This window comes from Mugil cephalus, chromosome 20 (assembly GCF_022458985.1).
Source record: "Mugil cephalus isolate CIBA_MC_2020 chromosome 20, CIBA_Mcephalus_1.1, whole genome shotgun sequence".
In the NCBI taxonomy this organism is placed as follows: domain Eukaryota; kingdom Metazoa; phylum Chordata; class Actinopteri; order Mugiliformes; family Mugilidae; genus Mugil; species Mugil cephalus.
Window position 1 is genome coordinate 11,362,397 of NC_061789.1, and position 26,534 is coordinate 11,388,930.

At 41.5% G+C, this 26,534-nt stretch overlaps 2 protein-coding genes across 5 annotated transcripts; one reads left to right on the forward strand and one right to left on the reverse strand.

Moving 5' to 3' along the window:
• The first annotated feature begins 1,636 nt into the window (after window positions 1-1,636).
• On the forward strand, window positions 1,637-11,689 carry atxn2l (ataxin 2-like). Of its 2 annotated transcripts, none has more exons than XM_047571396.1 (23): window positions 1,637-1,901; window positions 2,263-2,320; window positions 3,150-3,206; window positions 3,305-3,376; window positions 3,454-3,661; window positions 3,903-4,021; window positions 4,322-4,413; window positions 4,523-4,729; window positions 5,098-5,408; window positions 5,920-6,003; window positions 6,116-6,262; window positions 6,397-6,474; window positions 6,837-6,898; window positions 7,029-7,375; window positions 7,981-8,050; window positions 8,143-8,304; window positions 8,390-8,450; window positions 8,760-8,926; window positions 9,065-9,197; window positions 9,744-9,859; window positions 10,205-10,381; window positions 10,540-10,723; window positions 11,480-11,689. In XM_047571396.1, exons 1-23 carry the CDS (start codon window positions 1,885-1,887, stop codon window positions 11,536-11,538), a joined length of 2,988 nt encoding a protein of 995 aa, XP_047427352.1. In that variant the 5' UTR covers window positions 1,637-1,884; the 3' UTR covers window positions 11,539-11,689. The 2 variants fall into 2 exon arrangements, with proteins under 2 accessions (XP_047427352.1, XP_047427353.1); XM_047571397.1 differs by having other exon boundaries at window positions 1,639-1,901; window positions 10,555-10,723.
• LOC124997592 lies at window positions 11,689-24,753 on the reverse strand. Of its 3 annotated transcripts, XM_047571402.1 has the most exons (14): window positions 24,445-24,753; window positions 24,035-24,377; window positions 19,369-19,478; window positions 19,167-19,206; window positions 18,443-18,474; window positions 17,904-17,958; window positions 17,665-17,714; window positions 17,535-17,567; window positions 16,816-16,852; window positions 16,663-16,709; window positions 16,462-16,497; window positions 16,284-16,361; window positions 14,022-14,155; window positions 11,689-13,943 (listed from the first exon to the last, which is right to left on the reverse strand). In XM_047571402.1, exons 3-14 carry the CDS (start codon window positions 19,469-19,471, stop codon window positions 13,929-13,931), a joined length of 660 nt encoding a protein of 219 aa, XP_047427358.1. In that variant the 5' UTR covers window positions 19,472-19,478; window positions 24,035-24,377; window positions 24,445-24,753; the 3' UTR covers window positions 11,689-13,928. The 3 variants fall into 3 exon arrangements, with proteins under 3 accessions (XP_047427358.1, XP_047427357.1, XP_047427359.1); XM_047571401.1 differs by having other exon boundaries at window positions 24,035-24,753; XM_047571403.1 differs by having other exon boundaries at window positions 18,443-18,471; window positions 24,035-24,752.
• Between the last annotated feature and the right edge of the window lie 1,781 nt (window positions 24,754-26,534).

A 26,534-nucleotide genomic window follows, 5' to 3' on the forward strand; every position in this document is an offset into this window, starting at 1 on the left:
GTTCCGACTCCATTTAGTGATTCAGTTCAAATGTCTTTGTGCCTTTTTTATTTCAAAAGAAGGAAGAAAAAAAACAAAAAAAGAAAAATGCCTCGTTCTCAAGGCCACAAAATCCCTCGCTCTCTTTTCATGCTGTCCTCTCCTCCTCGGCCTCATCCCGCATTCAAGAAAAATATAGCAGAAAATGTCAATGAAAAAAAAAATGACAAAAAAAAAACAACAACTACTTTTTGTACTTGTGCCTTTCTGTGTCTGTCGTCTCGTCATCGGCCTCTGTCTCGGTTCATCTTTCAGTTTAGAGCTCTCCTGTTTTCTGCCAGTCTTTTCTTTGCTCATGTATTTGTCTATATGCACCTTTCCCCTCCAATCATCATGTTCTGTGTCTCAGTTTCAGAACTCTTTGTGCCTTTCTCTGTCTCTTTTCTCTCTTTGCTGGGACCGTGTGTTGAGGGCGGGCAGCGTCGTCTGTCCAGCCTGTGTGGTTAGTTTCAGGTACTACATTGAATTTAATGATAATGATATAATATAAATATAGTGAAACATAAAGGCTGGTGTGTGTGGTCATTTTCCTCACTATTTGATAATCACACAACACTGAGTGTACACTTTGCTTTCATTTAATTTGGGTTTAAAGATTTTTGCTTTTTCTAAGCTTTTTACACATTCTCCTGCTTCTCCGCCACCTTCGGGAGGCATCTGATCGCCTCCGATTCATCAGCTCCAACCTTTCAGCCAAACCATTTCCACCCACAAGAAGGAGCAGGGATTCGTGCAGCAGATGGTCGTGAGTGTCCCGAGTGAACGTCACGCACTCGACCTTTTATTCAAGATGAGAAGAAAAACTATTTGATGTTGGATGTAAATGGTGAGAGTGAGATACTAGAAACTTCCTTGGGTATAAGCCCAACTAAAGGTCTGTTTATCTAATCACTCGCTGTTTTTGGAGCTACGGCGACATGGCACGGTTTTTAATCTGTGGGATGTCGTCGGTAATGTCGAGGTTATCACCGGTTAAAGAGCCACGTAGAAGTCTGGACACAAAATGAGACCTCCTGATCCCACTGCAAAATTAAATAAATAAATTAGTTTCTTTATATTTTAAATATGTTATCTTTTCTGGGTAAAATTGCAGTGGTAGTAATAATAATAATAATAATAATAATAAGACTCAAATTGACTATTACTACAGAAAGCAGTTTGAGTGGCTTTAAAAATAAAAATAAAAGTTCCTAAAAAACCATATTTATGTCAAATAATTATTTCCAAAAATCAAACTGCTTGTAACACATTTAAATTGTAGTTTTGTGGTTATTGTTTCAAGCACCTTGGTATTTAACACAGAATTAGCCGAACCCCTTTGCGTTTATTCATATTTTTTCTCCCAAAATAAGTAAAACACTGAATGGGGTCGATTTAATTTTTCAGAAGGACAGCTTTGGAGAATTAGCCCGGAAGATCAATGATTGACAGGGCGTCTGACCAATGAGAAGACGAGTCAAGAATCATCCGGAGACGTGGTGACCAATCAGCGCTCGCTGTTCTTAAGTGGGCGGGGATAACCTACAGGAGCGTTCGTTATACCTACTCGGAGGAGCCCGGTGAGCGGTTATTCTCGGTGAACTCTTCACACAGGACGACATTAACAACTCCTGCCTAGCTACATTTCAGGAAATTGTGAAATTATTATTATCGTTTTTAAAAAGAGCACATTTAATCTTTCCGCCTGGCAGAGTTAACCATAGTCACATTCGCAGCAGATGCCGGGTTTCGTTAAATCGAGCGCACCCGGTGCTGTGTTTTGTTGTTGTTTTTCAGCGGTGTGTCGTGTTTGGCCTGTCAAACCGTGTGACTTTCCGCTGGGACGACGAGACCGGGTTAACAGGGATGCACATGACTAAAAAGTAAGGCTTATTTTCGGACTGTTTATCCCCCGTGTCAGTTTCTAACCTGACACCAGCTCCAGTTGTGGCGGCTCGTCTGCGTCTCGTTTGCTAAAATCCGTCGTCTACGCTAAGCTAGCCGCGTTAGCTTAGTTCGCTAGCCTCCGTCACTATTCTGAACAACAACAATAACATAGAGGAACGGTGGCCGGGTTTACCTTTAACGGGAATATTTCAGATTATTTTAGTCAGTTTATGTTCGCTCTACTCATCTCGTGTCAGCGGTTGTGTGGTTGACTTGCTAGCTGCCGCTGTGTTGCCAGTTTGAGGTTTTTTGTTCTCACTGAAGGAGCCGTTGTGTTAATTTTTCTCCTTTTTGCAGGACCAGGAACACAATGAAACCACCGTCTCAGACTCAGACAACTCCTGCCAGCAGCTTAGTGAGTACTGACAGCTCCGTACTCACGAAGAATGACTGATGTCAGAGTTATGAGCAGCTGCTGGTTTGTTCATCCCAGCCTGGTGTTCCCATGCGTGGTTAAATTTCTCAGAAAATGATGTCAACATGCAGGCAACTGACAACAACAAACATATGCTTTTAATGGTCCTTAAAGGGACAGGGGAGAGACACACAATGGAGAGGCCTTTCAGACAGCACTGGGGGCTGCCATCACTTTTGAATTCAACATTTAGTTGAATTGACACCCATGTTGAGCTACTTTTTAGTTTAAAACGAGCAATAAATCAGTGTTAAATCGTTTCTAAGTGATTTACTTGCAGTGAAAGCCGCAAACAACTGCTTACGATTATGTATTGAAGGCGAACCAAAAGCACAGATCTTGAATAAATTTACTTTTACTTTCAGTTTCGGTGACTGAGAAATTTGAGGCCTTGTTGTTTAGTCTAAAATAATTCAGGACAGTTTTCTAATTAGAAAATTAAAAACAAACAGTTTAACTCAAAAACTACATCTAACTGAGAGTTAGATGTGGTGCGTGACGAGATTAGTAGTAACAAGTATATTTTAACTTTTCTTCTATATTCTTATTCTCTTCTATTATTATTAACTATAATTAACAATTAGTTACATCAGTGATTATTCTAATAAATGTTTGTTGATTATTTGATCAGATCTAAATTTGAAGATGTACAATTTCAGAGGATGAACCAGAATCTCAGATGTCATCTATTAAATGATCAATAAATGGCTTAAAATTTAATGAATTACTAAAACGTTAATTAACCATCATGTGTCATCTGTATTTGCAGGTATTTGAAGGCGTCTACAACAATCCTCGGATGCTTCATTTCCTCACCGCGGTCGTTGTGAGTCTTCTCCTGGAGAAACTTAATGCGTCCGTTGCCTCGTTTTGACCTGAACATTTTGTAACAGACGACCTAAACGTGTCCTCTGCTGCTTTCAGGGCTCCACCTGCGACGTGAGAGTGAAAAACGGCTCGGTGTACGAGGGGATCTTCAAGACGCTGAGCTCGCAGGTGAGGAGCCTCGAGCTTCGGCCTTTTTTACGCGGTGATCGTTCTGCAGGCGCTAACGTTTTTGTCCTCGCGTTTAGTGTGAGCTGGCCCTGGATGCTGTTCATAAACGGAGTGATGACGACGGAGGCGGAGGAGGTGAGGGAGGAGGAGGAGGAGGAGGAGGAGGAGGAGGAGGCGGCCAGTCTTCTCCCAGGGTCGAGGACATTACCGACACCATGATCTTTAGCCCCGCTGACCTCGTCACCATGACCTGCCGGGATGTTGATTTAAACTTTGCTGTTAGAGGTAATCAAACTTTAAGCAATGCTAGTATGTTAGTTATTATGTCTATTTTCAAAGAAAGAACCTCAAATCATAAGACGTAGCTAGAAGAATCAGTACTTAAACGATGCATATCCTCCAGGATACTTGTGAAAGAGCCAGAGCAGATGTTTTTGGTGCCTAGAGACACAAACTCCTAAATACTACTCTGCTGCATTAGACTTCTGTTCTTGAAAACAACTTAATACGTCTTGTGTTTGAGCAGACACGTTCACGGACACTGCCATCAGCTCTTCGCGGCTGAACGGAGAGCACCGGGAGAAGGTGCTGCAGAGATGGGACGGAGACGGGAACGGAGAAAACTTTGAGCTGGAGGCCGACACGGTGAGAAAAGACACTCGCGCGCCGACGCTTTAGACGCGACAGGCAGGAAGCGGTGTTGGCATTAAATGTGGTGACACTCACATGCTATAGGCCTGTTGGTTAAGCAGTACGATCGGCAACAATGGCTTAGTTTTATATAAACACCAGCTGCTGCCTGGTTGTTGGTAGTGTCCACATTGTTTGTTACTGCTATGTTGTAATATATTGTGATGTCTCCATTATTTATTCATTCAAGAAGATACTGTAGTGAAACTAAAAGTAAAAGCTGAATGACTAATGATTATTTGTTCTCTCTCTCAGTCAAATGGTTGGGACGCCAACGACATGTTCAAGTTTAACGAGGAGACGTACGGCATCAAGTCCACGTACGACTCCAGCCTCTCCATGTACACGTGAGTGAACTTCTCATCATTTAAAGCTGCGCTAAATAACAGTAATAATAATGCTCTTATCCTAGTCCTGCTACAAACAGCATGACCCGTTGTCGTATGTGTTTCCCAGCATGCCTTTAGAGAGGGGAAACTCAGAGGGCTACCGGCAGCGTGAAGCGCGCGCCGCTCGGTTAGCCAGCGAGATCGAGGGCAACCTGCAGTACCGGCGGAGAGTGTCCTTGGAGAACGACGAGGGCAGAACCGAGGAGGAAAAATACAGCTCGGTCGTGCGGGACCGGGAGGAGAGGGGGAGCCCTGGATTCACCTCCACCAGCAGGTGAATGGATACACTCAGTTTGTGTGTTAGTGTTTTTGGAGACGGAGACTGGACACTCTCCTTTTTGAGAGTAATTTTCATATAAATGAAACACATTATTCAAACTGAGAACAGTAGATAAATAAAACTATTAAAACATGTTTAAAAACAGTAAATGAATCAGTTGTTTGTTCAGGCTTGTGTGTAACGTGTGAAACTGTTCGACACATCTGAACTTTCATGCTGAGTTCACTCAGAAACATCTGTTCGCTCGGCCGAATGAGCTGCGAAGGCCGCAGAAATACTTGCGTGATTGAAAACAGGACACGATCCGATCTGCTTCCAGGAATTCCCCTCACTTCCTGTTTTCCCTCGCTCTTGTTTTCCAGGGAAGGTAAATACATCCCTCTCCCTCAGAGAGCCCGAGAGATCGGCATGTCTGCCGGCGGCGCGAGACCCGGAGCCTCCGGTCGAGCCGCAGCGCCCACTTCTTCCAGACACCTGCCTCCCAGCTCTTCTTCCCCCAAGCCGCCGTCTGATAGGAGCAGCCCGCTGTCCGTCCGGACCGCCTACTCTCCCCACCAACCGCAGAGCAGCCCGCCAGCGGCCGGCAGCCCGCCCTGCGCCAATCACGTTCTCCCGCACTCCCTCTCGCATCCGCAGGCGCTGGCCGACACGTCGCGCTCCTCTGTCAACGGAGGTACGGAGCTTTTCGCCGGCAGCTCGCCGCGGTCACATCGGCAGCTACCGTAATGTTTTTAAAAGAGTTCACAAGAAAAAGTTGTAAAGGGAAGAAAAATGTAAAGTCAGTTTCCCGTTATGATTATTGTCTCAGGTCATAGAGAATTTCATTAATGTGACAAACATCTCGTAATACTGGTCCCGAATGGTTCCTTAGGATTTCAGGTGCAAAGAAGCAGATTTAAGACACAGAGTTTGACCTGGAGTTTGAATACAACTACCAGCAATGAGACAAAAGTAAAGCAGAGGCAACAGGCTACAAGCTATTTCAAATGGAAGCTACAAACAGACACCAGACATGTGATGGATGTAATATGCTACAAATTAACTACAAGAAAAAATAATTATTCTCTTTTAAACTGACGGCAAAACGAACTTGTTTGTGTCTTGTGTCTCAGACTGAGCTTGTATTAAGATCCGTCCACAGTTTAATCTCCCGCTGATGATTACGTGAACGTCGTCTCTTTCAGTTGCGTCCAGAACGTCCCCGAAATCTCAGAGGCTTCAGACCAACAGAACTCTCCGGACCCCAAACTCGCAGTCATCTCCTGCAGGTAACAGTCAGTCGGCTTTTATTTCCAGGCGTTTTCCGCCTCTTGTCAGTTTCGTCGCTTCACACTCTTTAACCTTCCTCCGTCTCCGTCCGTCCACCGGTCCACCCTCCAGTCTCTCGAACTCTGAAACCAGACGCCCCCCCCCAGGACCCCCCCTCAGTCGGCCCCGCTTACCTGGAGTCCTCACCCTCCGCTGTAACCGCGGCACCCACTAGCACCACCAAACCCTCTGGTCCCACCCCACTCTTCCCAGTCGATGGTGAGACACGGTTTAGTTTCTTTTAGCAGATTTTCAAGTTTAGGAAAAAAAAAAAAAAAAAAAAACGCTCGACATACTTCGTGTAAAGATGCTTCAGCGCTGACATTCAGACGTTCTCTCCACGTTTTCCACAGTGAACGAAATCCTGAGCACAGCAGCTAAAGAGCGAACTGAGGGTCTGTCCAGTCCACAGGAGGGAAAAGGAGGCAAAGGTAAAAGATTTACTTTAGTTTGTGTCTTTTTATGAAGGAATACTGACAGCGGTGGAAGTAACAGAACCTCTGTCATCAGCTATTCAGTCGATCATTCAGATATTTTTATCTAAAATGAACATGTTCGCTCTTTACCACCGTTAGTTGTAGCTCTTCTTAACTTCCCAGCTAATAGCAGCTCTTCCTTTAAATGAAATGTCTGGAAATGGTAAACGCAGACTACTGCCACCTGCTGGTGCGATCAGTCATCTCCTCTCAGCTCTGCCAGCGGGTGGTTCTTTGATGTGTGTTTGTTGCGTCCGGGCCTTAAAGCGTCTTTGTGGTGCATTTGATGAGTCCAGACCTCACTGTCTCTTTCACAGCTCCGTCAGTTCAGCAGAGGTCACAGCTGGAGGAGCTGCGCAAGTTCGGCAAAGAGTTCAGGGTAACGCTCAAAGTCAGACGCTCGAGATTTATTATTTATGAAGTGATATAAATAAATAATTCTACCGACTCTTCGCAACTGGCAGCAAAAAACTGAGTTGACCCGAGTTTCCCCGCTCTCTGTCCGTCAGCTGCAGCCCAGCTCTTCTCCCACAGCGAGTCCGGCCTCTGCGGGTCCCCCTCAGGACGCCTCCGCACCGGCCGTGGAGTCGCCCTCCTCTTCCTCCTCCTCCCCTGCCCCAGCTAAACCCGCCACCTCCCTCACCTCTGCTGCTCAAGATCTGCAGCAAACTACAGAGGCGGCCCCGCCCGCTTCCGCGCCCACCGCCCTGCCCGCTGCTCCACCGGGTCTGACGTCCGCCGCGGGGCCAGAGGGACCTCAGCCTGCGCCCCCCAACCAGCCGGCCGCAGCCAACAGCGGAGAGGAGGCGTGTCCAGAGGGAAGCGAACCAGCCGAGGCTGCGTCTCCGGCCGCAGTGTGAGTAACTACTACTGTCACGGCTGAATGTGTCTCCTTGATTAATTAAAGGCTGTGAAAAGTCTGTAACATATATGAGAATAACAAGTCTTAAATATTACTGTCAGTAGCATCATCCATAAAATGTATTTCTGTGATTATTATCAGAAAACTGCTCTGGAATTTGATACTATTATATATTTATTAGTTCTACTTATCCATGAATGACTAATTAACAATTGTTTGTAAGCGTTAGCTTCTGCTAATGATTCTTTTTTATTACTGATTATTTGCTCGAGTCAAAAATAAAAGATAATTCCCATGTTATAATACAGATTTGTGTCGTTTGATATCTGGGTTTGTTCACTTCGGTTTTATTTATATCCCGTCAATAACAATCCAGACTTATCAAACCCAGATTGTTCAATAGCCCGAGAAACTGGAACCGTTAAATGCTGAATAATTTTTTATTTGCTTGATCAAATAATCTCATCTCAGTGGAGGAAAGCACAGACTATGATCACTGTCTTTCGATCGTGCTATTAAATAGCATTTAAACTGATCTGGACGTGATTTCGCTGCTTGTTTTCTTCACGGTCGAATTAATTTTTCTCTTTTCTTTTCAGCCAAGTGAAAAACTCGACACTGAATCCGAATGCAAAGGAATTTCTTCCCATTAAAGTAAACACAGTCCTGGTTAGTGTGACGTCGACCCTCTTGGTTAATTTAATAGACCGACGACGTCGAACTGGCAACTCAAGAGTTTCCTCTTTGACTTGAATTCACAGAAGCCCGCGCCCACCCCCACCCCGCCCAGACTGACCCAACCCAGCCCCTCCGTGGTCCTGCCTCCTCCAGGACAGCCGGGAGGCGGAGCCATCTACACCAGCCCACCTGGACACTACCTATCCTACATGTCCCCCATCCCCCTACAGGGACACTCCATCCAGGTTCGTGTTTCGACGTTTGTTTTCGTTTTCGTCCCCCCAGAGAAAATGAGATGTGACTCTTGACGTCTCGTCGTCTTCCCCTCAGGCTCCTCAGATGTATCAGTACACCATGTCGACTGTCAACCAGGCCAAATACCGGCCCAAAGGTAAACACATACTGATACACAGCACAACAGAGTCAGTGAGGTATTTAGAAACCAGTGTAAAGTTGTCATTGAGAAACTTGGAGTTGCTGCCACCCTCTGGTTAGTCAGTGATATGACAGGAACTGATGTTTTCAAACACACTTTCAAAAAGTGTCTCAGTGTGAAGTTATTCTAATGTAGAAAGTATCTAACTATTAACGTGTACTACATCAGAAACATCTACAGCTCCACATTTAAATTTCCTGTTTACATCCCCAAAGCATTGTGGGAATCGTGGTTTAACTTGAGTCACGTGTTCTTGTGTTTCAGGCCCAGTTATGGGTTCTCGTCCCGACCATCACGGCTCTCAGGCCTCCACCATGATTTCAGCTGCAGCCTCGGCAGCAGGACCCCCGCTGGTGGCTTCTCCCTACCCTCAGTCCTACCTGCAGTACGGGCAGGTGATCCAGGCCATGCCCCCCCACTACCACGGACAGGTACAGCAGCAGCACTTTCTGATAATGAGCGGTACTGTCATCAGTAGACCTTGATGTGTTCAGCTGAACGGAGATAATAGGAGATCAGGATCACAGGAAATGAAACTATTCTTCTTGTTTCTTGTCTTGTTTTTCAAGGCGGTTTACTCAATGCTGCAGAGTGGTGCAAGGATGCTGACGTCTGGGGCCCCCCCTCAGGCCATGGGTCATCCCGGGCCCCAGTATCCCGGCCAGGGCGAAGGCCCACAGGGGCCCCAACAGGCCATGTATGGTAAGTAGGAGGAGGAGGACGTCCTCTCTGACCTGAATCATGACCCAGTGAAATGTTTGGAACAATCCACATGTGGTGCAAAATGCAGATTTATTTTAGTTCATACCTCCTACATAAGAAATGCATGTTACCTGAGAGGCCAACAAAAAAAAACTTCAAAGTTTAAAATCAGAAACACACCTGTGGCTAGTGCAGAAAATGTAGATAAGCTACTCATACTGATTGGAGATTGGCCGATATATCGAGCCGATATTTACATTTTTTAGTGGTATCGATATCCAATACGCAGGTGCGTCCGATGATACATATTCATATATTATTTTCTCCAGCATCTAGCTGTGATGTACATTAAGAGGAAGGTGATTAAGAGTCAAGCATGAAAAAGTAATTTACAGATTGCTTCTCTCAAAGTGAGGTATCGGTATCGGCCATAAAAAATCTGTATCGGTCGATCTCTAATACTGATGAAGACTTAAAAAGTCAGAGGAGCTCAGTAAATGTTCAGTCGTTACAAGTCATAACTCTCTCATTTGTTCTGTCGCTCAGCTGCTCAGTCGTTCTCCCACCACTCGGGCTCCATCCATCATCCCCAGCCCTCCAGCACCCCTACAGGGAACCAGCCACCGCCCCAGCACGCAGCACCCAGTCCAGGACACGCCCAGGTGAGTGCTACCGAGTCAAGTTAATTACAGCAAGTTAATTAACAGCTTCTTTTCTATTAGTTATAAGCACAAATAAATTCAGGTGCAGATAGTAGAGTATAAGACATCCACACACCAGGGGGCGCTGATGCTGCCACGTGAAACACTGTAACTTAAAACAAGGGACGTCATGATAGAAAACACTTTTGACGTCTCTGTGATTTCTTCATGTGAACTGTGAACATTTCCTTAGACTTAAACCAACTTTAATGATCCACAAGGATCATTAATTAATATAAATTTACATTAATATCATTTATATTATGTTAGTGTTGGTCTTGATCTCCACCCTGATTTCCCCCTCAGGGCGGTCAGGGCGGCCCTCAGCCTCAGTCCTTGTTCCACTCTGGAGGTCTGTCAGCTCCCACGCCTCCTAACCTGCCGCCAGGCCACAGCTCTCCTCAGGCCTCCTACACCATGCAGGGATACAGCATCCCCACCCACCAGCTTTCCCATGGCTTCTCAATCAGCCAACTCACACAGGTGAACATCCACAACAATCTAACCCACTCATAAAGAACACAAGGCTAAAAAAAAAATACTTTTTTTTAATGATATGAATTTACATTTGTTATGATTATAATTTAAGTATTCGTCTCGGATAACTTCTGGGTATAACTTTCTATGATCCTTGACTCTAGTTTTCCTCTCTTCAGGCTCATGTACAAGGAGGTATGTCAGGACCTCCCCACGCTGCTGGCCACGCCCCCCAGCACCTCATGCTGCATTATCCCCCCCCTCAGCAAGGCGGCGGTGCCAACCCTCAGCACGGACCGCCACCCCAACAGGGGGCACCACAACACTTCTACATCGGACACCCACAAGGTAAAACCCTGGACAGAGACTGGGACTGGTCTTTAAAGTCACACATTATTAATAATTAGTTCAAATCAACCCAAATGTTTAATGTTCAGTGGAATTACAAATAAAAATGTTTGATAAATGTATTACACAGACATAAACTAATTCCTTCTGGAAAATACAGTATCTATTTAATCTAATCTTAGATAAACGTTGAATGAAAACACTGAAACATTTGACGTGCATGCAAAACAAATCTGGTGCATTTTCAGAGAGCTTCTTTCAAGTCAGAGGAGCAAGCTGGAGATAAAGTCTGAGGCCAACCACATAAATATTCACCAACATGTTTACATGTAGTGTTTAACAGTTAAGTGTGTCATCGTGTGAAAGGCCTCCATTAGGCTATGAAAAAAGTTTTGTGTGTAAGGTTGCAATTTAATTTGAGTAGCCTGAATTCATCAAAACTCCTCATAAGTTCATCAAGTGATATTAATCGACCTGAGATCAAATATAAATGGGGTTCTTTGACTCTTTTCAGATGGGAAGTAGAGATTTTAACGGGCCGACAACAGAGCCCTGAGGAACTCCAAGTTAATAACCGGGTAGAAGAGGTTTCGCAGTTGCCAGTTGACAGAGAAAAATAAATTTCTGTTGATAGGAATAAAAAAGATTGAATAAGTTTAAGACAGTTAAATAACTTTTTTTTTGCATTCTGCTAAATAATTTTCATCAGGAGAACTGGGTTTAATAAAACATTTCTCTGTGTGTTGTGTCTTCCAGCTGTCCAGGTTCAGGCTCATCCCACTCAGCAGCTGTCCTTCCACCCCTCTGCCAACTGAAACGTCCCCGTCACAGCTAGATTCAGGAGCCACGAAGGCAGTGGCACCCCAACTCGTAACATTCCCACCTCCTGACATCAAATTAACACGTCCTTATTTTTACCCAGATCTTTTAGACAAGCAGACAAGAGACAGGAACTTTTTGTGGACTTTCATATGCGAGTACAGACTGTTTTAACACGCGGACATGAAGATGGACTGAAGACGTTAAAACTGGTGGAAAGATTCGGACTGACAACAGTGGAAACATTGTTTTTCTCCCCGTCCCTCCTCTGTCCTTTTAAAGACAAAACCAGTTCATTAATAAAAACAAAAAAAAAAATCTCCCGATTTCTGTCGTAATGTTTTGAATGTAGCACAGACAAATATTTCTCTACAGCTTCTATGTGTCCGTCTATCATCCATCGACTAGATCTGTCACTGAAAACCAACACATAACAACCAGATAATTGTAGAAAAAATAGAAATAGTCAACACTGACCATTGTCACACAAGAAATGGCTGTAGTTGCTTTAAATGCCGACTGCTGCTTGATGAGATACCTTTCAAAGTCCTTTGGAAGTTAGCGATTATTAAACAAGAAAAATATCAAATGAGAAAATGCAATTGAAAATAGTTAGCCAAGCAGTTTTACCAATATTTTACTGTAATCATTCAACAAGAATTTGGTTCCAGTCGGCTCTATTGACAACTGCTGTTTGACGAAAAATATTCTCAAAAACAACGACTGCAGACAGTGAATGTTGGTGTAGATAAAATAACAAATCTGAATTTCCGTTAAAAAGTTTTATGTGGATAAAAACTAGTAAAAAAAAAAAAAAAAAAGAAAAGAAAAGAAAAAAGCTGCTGCCAAAAAGGTTTTATTAAGGTTTAATTGATTTCTATTTGCATAAGAAAAATTCTAGTTCACACATCTGGAATAAAGGCCCAGAGACAGTAACCGTGGCAACAACACATAAATACACATTCTCAGGAGTTGTCAGTAAAATGAAAGTAAAGCTCAAACATCGTGTCGCCCACATGTACACCGTTCACTATGTCAGACAAAGGAAGAAAGGGTTCATCAATTTAAAAAAAAAAAAAAAAAAAAAAAAAGGAAAAAATGATAACTGACTGATTTCAGTTTAAGAATGAGAAAAAAAAAACTATTTAAAAGAACTGATTCAGATTCTGACCTGACGCCTGATAAACAGTAGTTGTTTGGGAGGATTTTCACTAAAGCTGCTGAGAAAAAAGGATTTAAATTTAGTGTTTCCAACCTTTGAGACTCTTAAAGAAACCGGTGTGACTGTGGATGGTGGTCAGTTCAATTAAACAGTTGTTTTTAACTGTATTAATAATTAATAAAAGATTAAAAAAGATAAGAAAAACATTTACAGGACAAAGATGCAAATATTAGAGAAAAGTCCCAGGAAGTAAATGAGAAACTGGAACCACTTTAGACAGATGTTGACAGTTCTACAGATGATGATTATTATTATTATTATTATTATTAGGCTACACTAGGGGCAGGACTAGATGCTAATGCCGGTCCACCTCTTTAATCCAGATCATGTTCCTCTGAGGATAAATTATTACCTCAGTGATCCACTGTTCATCCAGCAACACGTTCAGCTCTCAAAATAAAATAAGAATATACAAACTCGATGTAACCTTTTGGTTAGCCTCAAATAACTGAACTGAAAACACAATCTGAGGTATGAACAGGAGGAACAAACATATCACCATGTGTGCATTAACTATCTTCTTTTTTCCAAGTTCATTTCGAGCAGTGAACAGACGACCAGTGTGGTTTTTAATCTAAGGTTACATTTGTTGAGGTCATTTTAATTATTTGGGTTTGGCTGAAGCCTTTTTAATGTGATTTTCGGGGCAGGTGGACTAACTTTAATGTACACAGACACACTGGTTTGCGGCGTAACATAAGTGTGCAGACCAGACCACCATCTGATAACTGTGGTGCTGTGGAAAACTTAAAAAGATTCTCAGGCAGGTTCTACACTGTCTGTCAATGATTTTAAAGTTGATTCACGGACATTCATTCACATTAACACAAAACACCCTGACCACAGGGGTATATATCTTCACCCCCAGCTCCCACTGCAACGTTGATCAAAGCTTTCGGACGCTGCTGTGACAGTGTAAGTCGAAGCAGGTTCAAAAATGTGGCTCCTGGTTGGTGTTTTACTTTGAAACTTTTCACTTTTGGAGAGGAGGCGGTGGGGAAGAGGCATGTTTCATTTCTCAGTTGTTCAGCTCTTTAAATAAACACCATCAGTCATTACTGTGGGCCAAAAGTGGAAGAAGAAAAACGAAGGTGGCGGTTGAAAAGCTCACTGTGGTCAGGCAGTCAAGATGTCGCCCACTCGCCCGTCCCATCATGCACTGGGCTAGCTGTGGATGATCTGAAAGGCAGGAGACAGAGAGAGCTGACACGTGTTCCTCGCAGGTAGCCCTCAACATCAGCAGGTGCGTCTACTTACAGCTGGTTGATTGACGTAGTTTCCGCTGTCGTCGTAGTCATCGTCGTCGTCGTCTTCGTCGGTGGTGTCACCTGCAGGAGAGGATTCTGGTGTTGGCCCTCGTGGAAAGTACTCTGCTGGACAGATCCGTAGCTCTGGATGATGAAAAGAAAGACATTATCAGGATCTGTGGTGATCACCGCGTTAAGATTCACGTGGTCAGACCGTCATGGAAATGTGACCACCAACTAACACGACTGAGAGCCATCCTCGCCGGGGAGCATGAATTTGAAATTGTTGCATCTCTTGTGTTAATAAATGAAAGCTTTAGAGTTTCTATTTTTTTTTTTTTTTTTAGTTGGAGTATTAACTTTAAATCAAAAATCTGGAAAACCTCGTCAAAGCTTTGGCTTTGGATACATTTCTGAATCTCAAAACATCTACTTGACTTTGAAGTCCAAACATGGCAGAAACGTGAGCTTCCATCTTGTTTTCAAAGAGTAATATTGGGATTTTGGTTTCGATCCGATACCAAGTAAATACAGGGCTAGTACCATCGATACCAATACTTTTTCTTGAAACTATTGAATAACTTTTTAGTTTTTTTTTAACTTTTTTTCTATTTTTCCTTTAGTTAGTTGATTACAATTAAAATACAGGACAAATATTTAGCAAATAAACCTTTTTTTTTTGCGAATTACAATATAAAACAATTTATATATATATTAAAATTTAAATAATTCCCCTTTGACTACACACAATTGTTTTAGGGGGGAAAAAGTCCTTAGTGCAAAATGAGAAAATGAAGAAGAAAAATATAAATATAACAATGAACGATGTAAACAACACAATAACAATGGGAAATAAAGTCACTAACAATTTTCAGTTGAGGAAAATGCGTAAATAAAAGCAACAATGTAAAAATAAATATATAAATTGCTCAGAGAGGGTTGAGAAGCGTCGGCTCATTAATTTTCCACCACAGAAGTGAGTCATTATCTACATGTAATTGTCTTCTTTTCTAAGTACCGACGCAATTCAATAACGACATCAGTTACATCTGTGCGATGCTGCTGTGATGCTAGGATTTCAGTATCAAACTCCATATCCATATCTCACATTTCGCTAAAGCCCGAGCTGTGCTCGCACAAACTCTGTGACATGTAATTTACTGGACGTATAGAAGAGAAACTGTTACAAAAGTATCGATCTCATCACGCTAATATCGATCCGATACCGGCATTGGTACTATCGATATTTAGATCGATACACCCAGCCCTATCAAAAAGTCATTTACCACAAATGTGCACAGTAGTGAGTACTACGCTTTTATAGATGAAAGTGATCGGTAACTGCTAGCTGCTTGGCTAACTGACCACACATTGACTACTTTCTCTCCATGCTGTTAGCATGCTAGCTATAACATTAGCAAACTAGGTTGAGTTTAATATAGACCACATACAGTAGACAGAGGGTCTCTACTTAATCAGTGAGTTTACATGCAGAGCTTAATCGAGCTATGCTCAAAATTCAACTTTCTGACTACAGTCCTTGTCCCAGTTTACATGCAGCGCAAGAAAATCGAATAACTGTTCTCCTCCTCCACACTAGGTGGCGATACGTATCTTTTCAGCGGGTTAATACCACGTTAATACGGCCCGATTTCCGGGTTGACCTATTGCGTGATATAATAAACTAGAGTCGTTCATGCGGCAGACCGGCATCTCAAACAACAACCAGGCGGATTTTAGTACATTTTTTAATCTTGTACGTAATGTCCGCGCTATTTCTGGTGCAGCTAAGTTCCGCGATATCCGTTTCTCTTCTTCTTCTGCGACCGGCTTTCTTGGGTGTTTTTGTTCCGGGGTCACACGCCAGCGCAGCGGTCGTGGAGCATGCGCACACGCATTATCCGATTTAAAAGTCCGATTCAATCGCATTATCTGGGTGTCTCAAACGGATAATGAGAACTTCGATTTTAATCGGAGTAACGTGTTTACATGCACTTAAGTTCTCCTGTTATAGTCCGATTAAAGCAATAATTCGTTTTTTCAAGTGCATGTAAACGCACTGAATGTCTCCACCAGTTTGGGGGTGTTTCAAAAAAAATTTGAACTTGAAGGAGATGGTGACGTGAGTTTCCAGCTGACCTCAAAAACAACCAGATAGTCAACATGAGTAGATCTTCCTGTATGACCTCAGAACTAAAAGTGGACCTCTAACCAAGCTCAACTCAAAATAAACTACGCCAGAGAAAACAAACAAGACATGGTTGTAACTCACTTGAAATGCTTGGATTCACATTCTGATAATCGTGGTCATTTTCTTCCTCTGAGGCAGGTGTCGAACATTTACTATCAGCTGTATAAATGTAAAGAAATAATTTACAGGTACATTTGAAAAAGAAAAAATGGGACAAATGTGAAACAAAACAAAAAAAAAAGCAGACGAGGACTCTTACGTGTTCCTTCCAAGTTCTCGTAATCATGTAGGGTGTCTGTGGAGTAGCAAATAAAGACAACATTCACACTTCGCATAAACAGGCACCCACATTATGTCACAATGTCCATTTTACATGCTATTTTGAGACACTTTTTTGTAAATCTAAGATAACAAGCACACACTCTTCAGTAGGTCGTTATTAGCATCTCAGTTTCTGTACCTGAACAGGGCGTCGAAGGCCGGTTCTGATTGTCAGCGAGCACGATTCTATGGAAACCACAGAAAAAATGAGGGATCAGGTCAGTGTTTGATAAAAAGCAAACAAACAAATAAATAAATAAAAAGCGGTGATACTTTGAAAGAGGAAACCTACATGTAATCGCCTTCTGGGTTGTCAAGGGACTCGGGTCCTGGGGGAAACAGAACGCACACATACACTTACACAGAGTTCAACTCAAAGGACTTTAATACAACATTAAGTTAATAATTAAAATAATATATGGCAGTTATCTCCAGTCAGGAAGCAGTAATAGATGACAAGTTAAAGAGTGGAGTCTGGACGGTATTTGTTATTGTTTTAGATTGAAGCAAAAATAAAAGCATAAAATAAGCATAATTGTGTGATTACCTTTGTTTAATCGCAAGTTAACTGTGAACAATCGTGCGATTAATCGCAATTTATCATGATAACATTTAGAAAGTTTATGAGCAGAAAACAGTGTTGATTGATTAATAAAAGTCGCTGCTTAGTTTTGTTGTACAATGAGCCACAGCAGATATCATTTTATTATTACTGTATAAGTACGTATTAAGTGATACTATTGTTTCATTACAAATATTCAAAAATTGAAATCCTTTGAATCATGAATTTTACAGCTAAACAGTCCAAGTCATCATGATCAGGTCTGTTCTCAATTTGAATCAAATTTTCCTTGCTTGATTGTAATGACTCAAAAACGACGTTTAATGACAGTTATTTGTTGAAAAGCCCCATTAGTCTGTTCATCTGACTACTGATCTGGAAAGCTGCAGCTAAGAATAAATCCAGGGCAGTTTTTTCTGTCATGACTGAAAGCAAATGACGGCTCTTACCATTGACTGGATTCTCATAACTCGGGTTGCTCTCTGCAGAATAGAAACAGTGCGTTGGGTGTTCAAGCTGTTTTTAACACGTGAAATAAAAAATTAAATAAAATAAACAAACACGACTTGTGAATCTCACCGGTTTCTGTCGGCGTGTAGGGTCGTCTTCCAGGATCAGGTGAATTACGCCTGAAAGTGAACGGCAGAAAATTAGGGATGGGTACCGTCACTCTGAACCATAATGGCACCATCCCATCCCTACATAAAGTGTCAGCTAGTAAACAGCGGTCTATAGAAGTCTGTTATGGTGACACATAAGTTTCAGTCTGATGAATCATTTTAGGTGAAAAGCTGGCGTGTTTAATTAAAGTTACTCACAAAGTCGACAACGCGTTGGAGGGAGAGTGGATGCTTAGGCCAAAGGCTGGATGCGCTGAAATTCAACACAGAGAAGATTACCTGCATCACAGCATCATCAACACACCACAAGCTGTCATTGGAAACATTTGGAGTTGGAGTCTTATTCATTATAGTTTCACCAGTTAAAATGTTTCAGATCAGATTTAGATCATTGATGTCATGACAGCAGCTTGTGAAACTATAACAGCTGTTCATTTTCCTTTGATTCAGCATGAATATCGATCAAGTAGTTTTTGAAATAGAACAAAACACATTATTAATTTACATTGTTACTATGTGATTTCCTAAAGTTAATTTTTACCGTGAATTGTTGAATAATAATAAATTATTCTTGCACATAGAAATCAAAAGCTTATAAATAGTCACTGACATAATTAGTAAAACAGAGTTATAGCGTTGCATGCTACTATTTTTTAGAGATTTAAAAGGGACTTGTTGTTCCTGACTATGAAAAATATTTCAAAATATTTCAGCTATTTCAAATGTTTAATACTCACAGGGGTGGATAACTCTGAATTCAGTTGATCTGCTTCAAAGAAAGAAAAGGCATCATTATATGATTTACTCAGACAGTTATCGATAAGTACAAACGCACATCAGAACAGACTTAAAGTAGGGTATTGTTAAGGTTTTATCTGATACCGGAGCCTAACCGGTATTTCTGAAACGTGCCTATAAAAGGTGCCTGAACCGGTGCTTAAAAAATGGGAAACTTTGGCCAAAAACGGTGCCTTTCTATTTTTAAGGCATTGTGTGCAAGAATATTAATTTAAATAAATATGTTAATATATATAATATATATAATATAACTATATTTATATTATTTAAATTAAGCTGTATAGAAGTAAGACTAAGATAACCAATACAAAATAAAATTCCAAACACAATGAAGTACGGTGAACTACAGTCAAACTTTTGACCATTTCGCTTTATCCAGGTTTTCCACCGCGTGCGTAGTCTACTTGACGCAGTAGCGGCTCCGCAGTCAATCGCGGCAATTCAGGTAGGTGGAAGGTTCACTTCCATACATACCGGTGAAAAATTGACATGACGTGACATGTACACGTGACGCGTCGGCACAGCAATTACCCGACTATAGGGGCAGTAATTAAAAATTCAGCTGCACCTAAATGAAGCACCGATAATCTGAGTTGCTTTTCGGTCTAAGCATCGGCACCGGTGTCGTTGCGGTACAGAGTATCGATACTCATATCTACTTACTCGATGTACTCCTCCGAGGCGCTCCCTTGCCTGATGGAGACTGTTGACAGATAAGAGAAAACATTAAAGCGAAACAATCTGAGTGCGTCGGTCAAATGTGTGAAAGTTATGGTCTAAGGTCTGGTTTCAAAGGCCCTTCTGAAAGTCGCGTGATGAGTCGTCAACCGCATGTGAATGTAGCGCGACGAGAGCCGCGTCTCACCCATAGGGCCTTTGTTCCTGCAGTCCAGGCAGGCGACGACCAGGAGGACGAGGGCGAGGAGGACGCCGGCCGACACGAGCACCACCAACCAGGTGGGATCCATAGTTCATCTGAGGAGAAGAAGAGTGAGAGGACACTTTCTCATTATGACTCACGGGACCTTTAATCATCCACAGAATAAACCTGAATAACATAAATAATATCAAAGTAATCCAAGTATTTAATTTCATATTACTGGATTCTTTTATCTGGATTATCCACAGTAAAGCTCATCATCTACTTTATCTGAAAAGTACTAATACTTTATTTAACCCAGCACCGACAGTGATCAGAGTTTGTCTGTGTTTGGTGACTCGAGGCTGAACACGAAGGAGGACGAATCTCTAAAACACATTATTAAATAAAAGACACCAGTTGAATAAAGTTTTCTTTTTCTTTCTAAAAAAAAAAAAAAAAAAAAAAAAAAAAAAAAAAAACTGCAAAAACCCTGCAGGAAGCAGAGACTCGCTAAAAACCAGCGAGTGCTCTCCACAACAACTTTTTATCTCCCCGTCAGTCGTCGCTTCACCAGAACTGGAAGCTTCCATCAGTGAGGTTTTCACTCAAAAACATGTTGAATTTCCACAACTTAGAGAAAACTTAAGTAAAAACCTAAGTTGAAAACTACACGAGCTGGATGAGACAAAACCAGAGAGGTTTGTGGTCAGAGTGACGAACGGCTTCATGTTACACTTCTACAAAAAACAAAGAAACATGAGGGGGCGTTTCACTTGTATAACCATGATATGATGGGTAATAACCTGATCACCTGATAACAGTATCTGTACTGGCTTTGTGCACTGTACACTGTCCATGACTTAGATACTTTAGAATTTTTCTCCCCATCGTCAGGAGTTTGATTCACTTTGAAGCAGGACATGTAGTTTGTGTTATAAAGAAATATCGACAAGCTGCTCTAAAAATCAGGTTTTAAGTCTGACTTTAAAGTCTTTTAAAGTTTTTAAGTCTGATTAATTTTAAATGTTCTCAATCTAGTGTAAAACCAGTCTGAAGTCTCCATTGTAAATCTAATCTAAAACCAGTCAAAAGCAGGTTTAAAATGAGCCTAAATTCATTTTAATATTAGATTGAAACAAGTTTAAATCTAGATCTAGTCTAAAGGAAGTTCAGACTCAGGATTTAAATTGGATTTATAGTGGATGAAGACTAAGACAATTTATGTCAATCCAGTTTTAAACATGTTTAACCTTGATCATTTTTAAATTCCTTCTAGATCCACTTTAAAATCAGTCTGAATCCAATGTAAATCTAATCTAAATCCAGTCTAATAAAGTTTAAAATAAGCCTAATTTCAGTTTTAAGTTAGATTAACACACATTTTAATCAGTCTAAATCCAGTCTAAACAAAGTTTAAACTAACACTATACTTAAATTGGACTTATATCGGACGTAGAGGACCACTGTCAATCCACTCTAGACCCAGTTTACAATAACTGAATCCAATGTAAATGTAATCTAAATCCAGTCCAATAAAGTTTAAAATGAGCCTAATTTCAGTTTAAAATTAGATTAAAACACATTTTAACCAGTCCTAATCTAGTCTAACAGAAGTTTGAACAACGTCTACAACCATTATGTCCATTAAATCCAGTCTAAAACAACTTTAAACTTTAAAGTCTATATCCCCTAAAAACAGTTTCATCGTGATAGAAAATTAAACACAAAATCATCACCTGTGGAAATAAACTGGTCCTCGTTCTAGTTTATATATTCACATTTGAGTCGACTTTATATTTGACTTACGGGCTCAATCGCGCTGAAGTAATCTTAGTGAAAAGTATCTTTTAGTGATTTCCTGTCATTTTTATCCAGTTTCAGTGGAACTTACAGCTAATCTGTTTCAACGTTGTTGTGCAAGTGAAAAGCTGCAGATTCAGCTGCTCTGACTTCACCACCAGCCTGACATTTGTGTGTTTCTTGCAGGTGGTTGCTGCTAAGGCTGTTATGACTTCTCGCAAACATTTGAGTCAGATTGAGGCTTGCGTGTGTCAGGATGTATTTAGTAAAAACTTTAGAGTAAAAAAAACAAACAACTGTCTTTATACGCGCTGAGAGCATTGAGACACCAAATACGTTTTTAATTTAATGTAAAAGCAAAACTAAATTTCAGCCCTCAGCTCCTTCTGCACGATGCGGTAGACACGTAGAGGTCGCGTTAGGTTGCACTGAAATCAATTCATAACCTCTTTGGTTAAACCGTGCTTTCGGCTCCTTAACTCTTTCTTTAATTTTAATTCTGACTGTCTTCAAATTGAAACTGCTGCCGGTTTGCTCTTCCCTGAAGCCTTGCAGCCGGATGATAATCTGCCTCCTGATTGCAGAGTTGCGTCACGCAGGAAGGAAAGCCAAGTCGACACGTGGTGCAATTGACTGGTACTGATCATTTTCTTTCCTCTGCAGACCTGAACTCTCCAGTAATCGTTCGCCAAAGCCTGGAAACTCACCGACGCACCGTACAAAAGTGGAAACCGGCCACAAACGCTCAGCTCCGGATTCTCCTCAACCTCAAAACTTCTACACAAACAGCGTTGCTGGAAAGAAACCAAAACCAAATATTCTTGTATTCAGTCAAATCATCTTGTATTAAGAGATTACTTATTGCTTCTTTTTGCTTGACAAAAATTCTTAAAATAAGCACAAAGTTCTTGTCTCTGAACAAAATATAAGATTCTTTGACACAAAGATTTTTTTTTTTTTGCTTTCTTGAAATTCCTTTTTTGCAGTGTAGTCGTCACCGCTCCTTGTTTTGTCAAATACTGGAAGTCTTAGCTACCTTTAAGACATATTCCCGCTATGAAAGCCCCTTTTTTTTGTTTTGTTTTTTTTTGTTTTTTTTAAAAAAGGTCACAGATGTCGAGAGGAAGTGTGACATGAACAGACTGCTGACAGCGATTAATCTACATCAATCAAGAAGACTTGTTTCCTGGCCCCAACTCTGATGAAACCTGATGAAGTTTCCTGTGAATTATCTTATTATTTTATTTATTTGCTTGCACACATAAAAAAAATAGATAAATAAAAAAAAATAGAAGAAGTGCTTGCAAATATCTCTTGGTAGAGTGGAGGTTCGTGGAAATGTGCAGGTGGGGTCGGAAAACTACAAGTCTTCTAAGAATAATTTAAATGAGGTGAATGATCAATATCAATATATATAAACAGACAAAACAAATGCGACAGAGTAACTTATGTGTAGATAGATTAATAATGATGGTGAAACTTCTATTGTCAGACATGGAGTCAGTTTTAAAGTTAATCTATAACGCCGCGCCACATTTTACTTTGACACGTTTGATTAACGACACCAAACCAAAAATCTCAGTGGATAACTCGTGTAAAAGTGGAAACACCGAGGGAGCAGCAGCTTCGAACCATCATTACATGGAGTATTTGTATCTCTCAGAGATCAAGAAGCCTTGAAACACTTCCTGTTAACTCTGCTGCAGTTCTTCTGACATCAAGGTGACGACCGAACTGCAGGAAGTCACATCTTCCAGTCCTGAACAGAACCTTCATGAAACTGTCAACAGTCATTTTTTTACTCTTCGGGTCCTCTGCACATCAAACGCACCAGATTTAGCAGCCGGATTTGGGCACGACTTTGCCTCGTTTGCACAGAGTCACGCCAACCGTTTACAGTTTTTCTTCTCGTGCTGAGTTAGCCGGCTCCCGGTTGTAGAGGATTTCAAACTAATTCTTAGATGGCGATTCAGAGTTCTTGTGAACACACAGCTCTACAAAAATATATGGGCACAAAATGGCCTACACATGTAGAAGAAACGTGTTCAAATCGTGTTTTTATTTATTTATTTTTGGTTGCTGTGTGTAAACCTTTTTATTTAAGTCAGGTGCTTAAACGTATGATGTAAATGTAAATGAATGTAAATGTGTGGATGCATTCAAAAACACCTCAGTGCTTTAGAATAATAATTCTCATCACGAGTTAAAATACAAAAGAATCCTCAGTAGAAGATGTTTTAAACGTCAACTTTTGTTTTTGTAAACGAACAAAATCCTGTTTCAGCTTAATTATATATTAAAGTTGGTTCTGTTGCATTCACTTACAGCGTCGCTGACAGATTAAAGTTGCTTTCTGGTTTTAATCAGTCTGATCTCGTGTGTATGTGACAGATCTCCATCTCTGAAACTTCACGAATTTTCTCCAAATGTTGTACCGGTTGAGAGGTTCCCAGTGGTTTTTGACATGTATATAAATTAAACACTTAAACCTATGCACCTGGTTTAATCCCATAACGCAGCTTCATGATAGAGGAGGATTATTTCTGCTAAATTGCTGTTGATCATGGAGGTAAAATAAAAACACCGTGAACATTAAATATGATGCAGTTTTTTTGACAAAAGAAACAAAAGGTTTAAACTGTGCAGATTTGTGTCATACTTCTGCCCTATTGAGTAATTTTTTCAGCAGTAACCAGCCAAGAGGCCAAACTCCTACTTGTTCAGGAAACGAGGCCTGTTCGCTTTGGAGCCACTAAAATGAGCCACACTGAATAATAATAAAAAACTTTTAATGGATCTGATCTTCTCTAGGTTCAGACACCTGAGAAGATTAAATAATAATAATAATAAAGAAAGATGGAGCACTCACCTACGCCTGGGGACAAACAGCGATGGCAGAGAGAGTCGGGCGGAGGGTGGGTGGAAGTTTCAGGTCTCCTCCACAGTATCTGCTCCACATGAGGCGCCTACAGTAACCAAACATCTGCCATGTCTGAACGCGTCCTCGCTCGGGCCTCGTCTGATGAGCTGATTTGGAGTCTGGGCGTCTTTTTTTTTTTGTCAGCGACTCTCCTCCTCTGTCATCAGCCAATCACCTCTCGAGTTGCACCTCCGTCCACTCGCCGGTCCTCCGTATCTGCAGTCGTTCTCACTGGCTCCTCCGAGGAAGGAAGGTGGCGGGGGACCGCAGGCGCATCAGTCAGAAGGAGAATCTGAAAGGAGACAGAATGAGCCTCAAAAGTGAACCGGCTCCGAGCCGAAGATGAGTGACTCACTAACCGAGAAGAAGAAGGAGCAGCTGCAACAGCAGCATAAAGTTCAGGCCTCTGTGTGTGTGTGTGTGGTGAGCGATGTGTGGGCTGATCAAACTGCCCTCTGTCACTCTGCCACTGGTGGAAAGTGGAAAAGAGGGGCCCGCAGCTCAGAGGGTTTCACACAAACACCTCGAGCCAATCGGGAGGTGTAGCTGCGACGCCTCAGAGCGTCGCCGGCTGTTGAGAAGCTGCAGCGCTGTGAGAACGCGGCTGCAACCGTCTCGACATCCTCCCACCTACAAACAGGAAACCACACCGAGGGGAGGAAGCCGAGTCCTCCTCTCCTCTCCTCTCCCCTCTACTCCTCTCCTCTCTTCTCCCGTCCTCGCTCGCCCTCGTTGCTCCTTGCGTAGATTCACGACGCAGAGGGAGGAAGGACGAGAATGGAGGAAAAAAGACGGGAAACAAACTACGGCTTAGATCACCTGAACCCGGATGATTGATAGCTGTTTAAAAGTGTCTAAAGAGAGACTCTGCGTGTCCCATTTATTTACTGTATATTTCATGTAAATTGGGATGCACTGTACTTTTTTGTAAAGTTTTACTTCTACCTCATTCTTATTATTTTATTCTATTCTTATGTGCATGTCTTGTTTATGTATGTTTTTTTTGTGACTCTAGGACAAAATAATTTTGTTGTGGGGGTCAATAATCTTGAATCGAAGCGGTTGCTGACTCATAAACTACAACCGTACTATATAAATAATCAAAACATTGCTTAACTCTGAATGTCAGGAGTCAGTCAAGGTGAAGCCTCTCGGAAGCTTCCTGGAGATTATTGCTACTGACGACAAAACTGCAAGAAGTCAAGAAATGTTGTGAACAAAACGGAGACGGCCCGGCTAACCGCTCCCCCCCCCCCCAAGTCTTAATGCAAGGCTAAAATAAGATAATCAGCGGTTTGTGACTGTCACGTTAATGAGATTAATAAATGTTTTCTTAAAATAATAACATATTAAAGATTTTAGTGATGTTGAGCTGAGCCAAATAAAGAAAAAAAAAATACTCTCGTATAAGTAAAAGGTCTGAAAAGTCCTGAGGGAATTAAAGTGAATAATACTTTAAATGTGTGGACACATTATATGGACTAATCCCAGGGTTATCGATACCGAAGATACAAAGTCACGTTTAAAATATCAGTAGTGCAGAAAAAGTCGCCACCTGTTAATCACATCTCTGGATTCTATTTATAGATTCACCACTGAAACCTTTTTGAGTTCACCGTTCAAGGCATGAAGCGTGACTTCACAGCCAGTTCAAATAATCTGCAGCTCCATTTGGTTGACTTTATTCACGGCAGATATTCTGACTTGTCTCTGCGGAGAAGACACAGGTGTCGTAGTGATCATTTCCTTTAAGTGCTCCAGTTAAGGCATGACACCGAACCTGCGTCAAAATGCCGGCTGTGAAAACCTACGTTTGTCGTGAAATATTTAATCGATTAATCTCTTAAATTTCAAAGTTAACGCGTAATTATTCGCAGCTAAAACCTTGTAAATTAATCTTAAATGGATGTTTGTTTTTCCAGTTTTTTTTTATCCTACGTCAGCATGAGAGTGGACAAATATCTTTGCTTTATGCTAATCAGTCTCGTTATTACGATCCAACCAGAATAACCTCACGGGTTTTGTATGCTCCAAGAAATGCGTCTGCATCTGCGTAAGAAAAGATCACCCCAGCGTGGTCTAGTCTTTCTAGAGGGGGAGGAGGTGTGAGGTTAAACATTGTTTGAGGCTCAAAATAGTCTGGCGGTAAATCAACCCGATGTGTTAGTCTACTATCACGTCCAGAGAAAGCGTCAGGAAGGACAGGTGGATGTGTGTGTGTGTATTTATTATTTATTCATCAGTTTCTTCTCCCCACCCCCACAGGGCCCCCTCATGGCCCTGAATGGCTTGGTCTGCGGATCCTGGTGGTGCGGCCCTGGTGAAAGGTCAAATCAACTTTCAGGACTTTTGTGGCAAGCGCACCATAATAATAATAAACAAATAAATAATAAATAAATAATTTAACCCCAAAACACAATTATTATTAGAAAAATACCTGCAGAGGTTG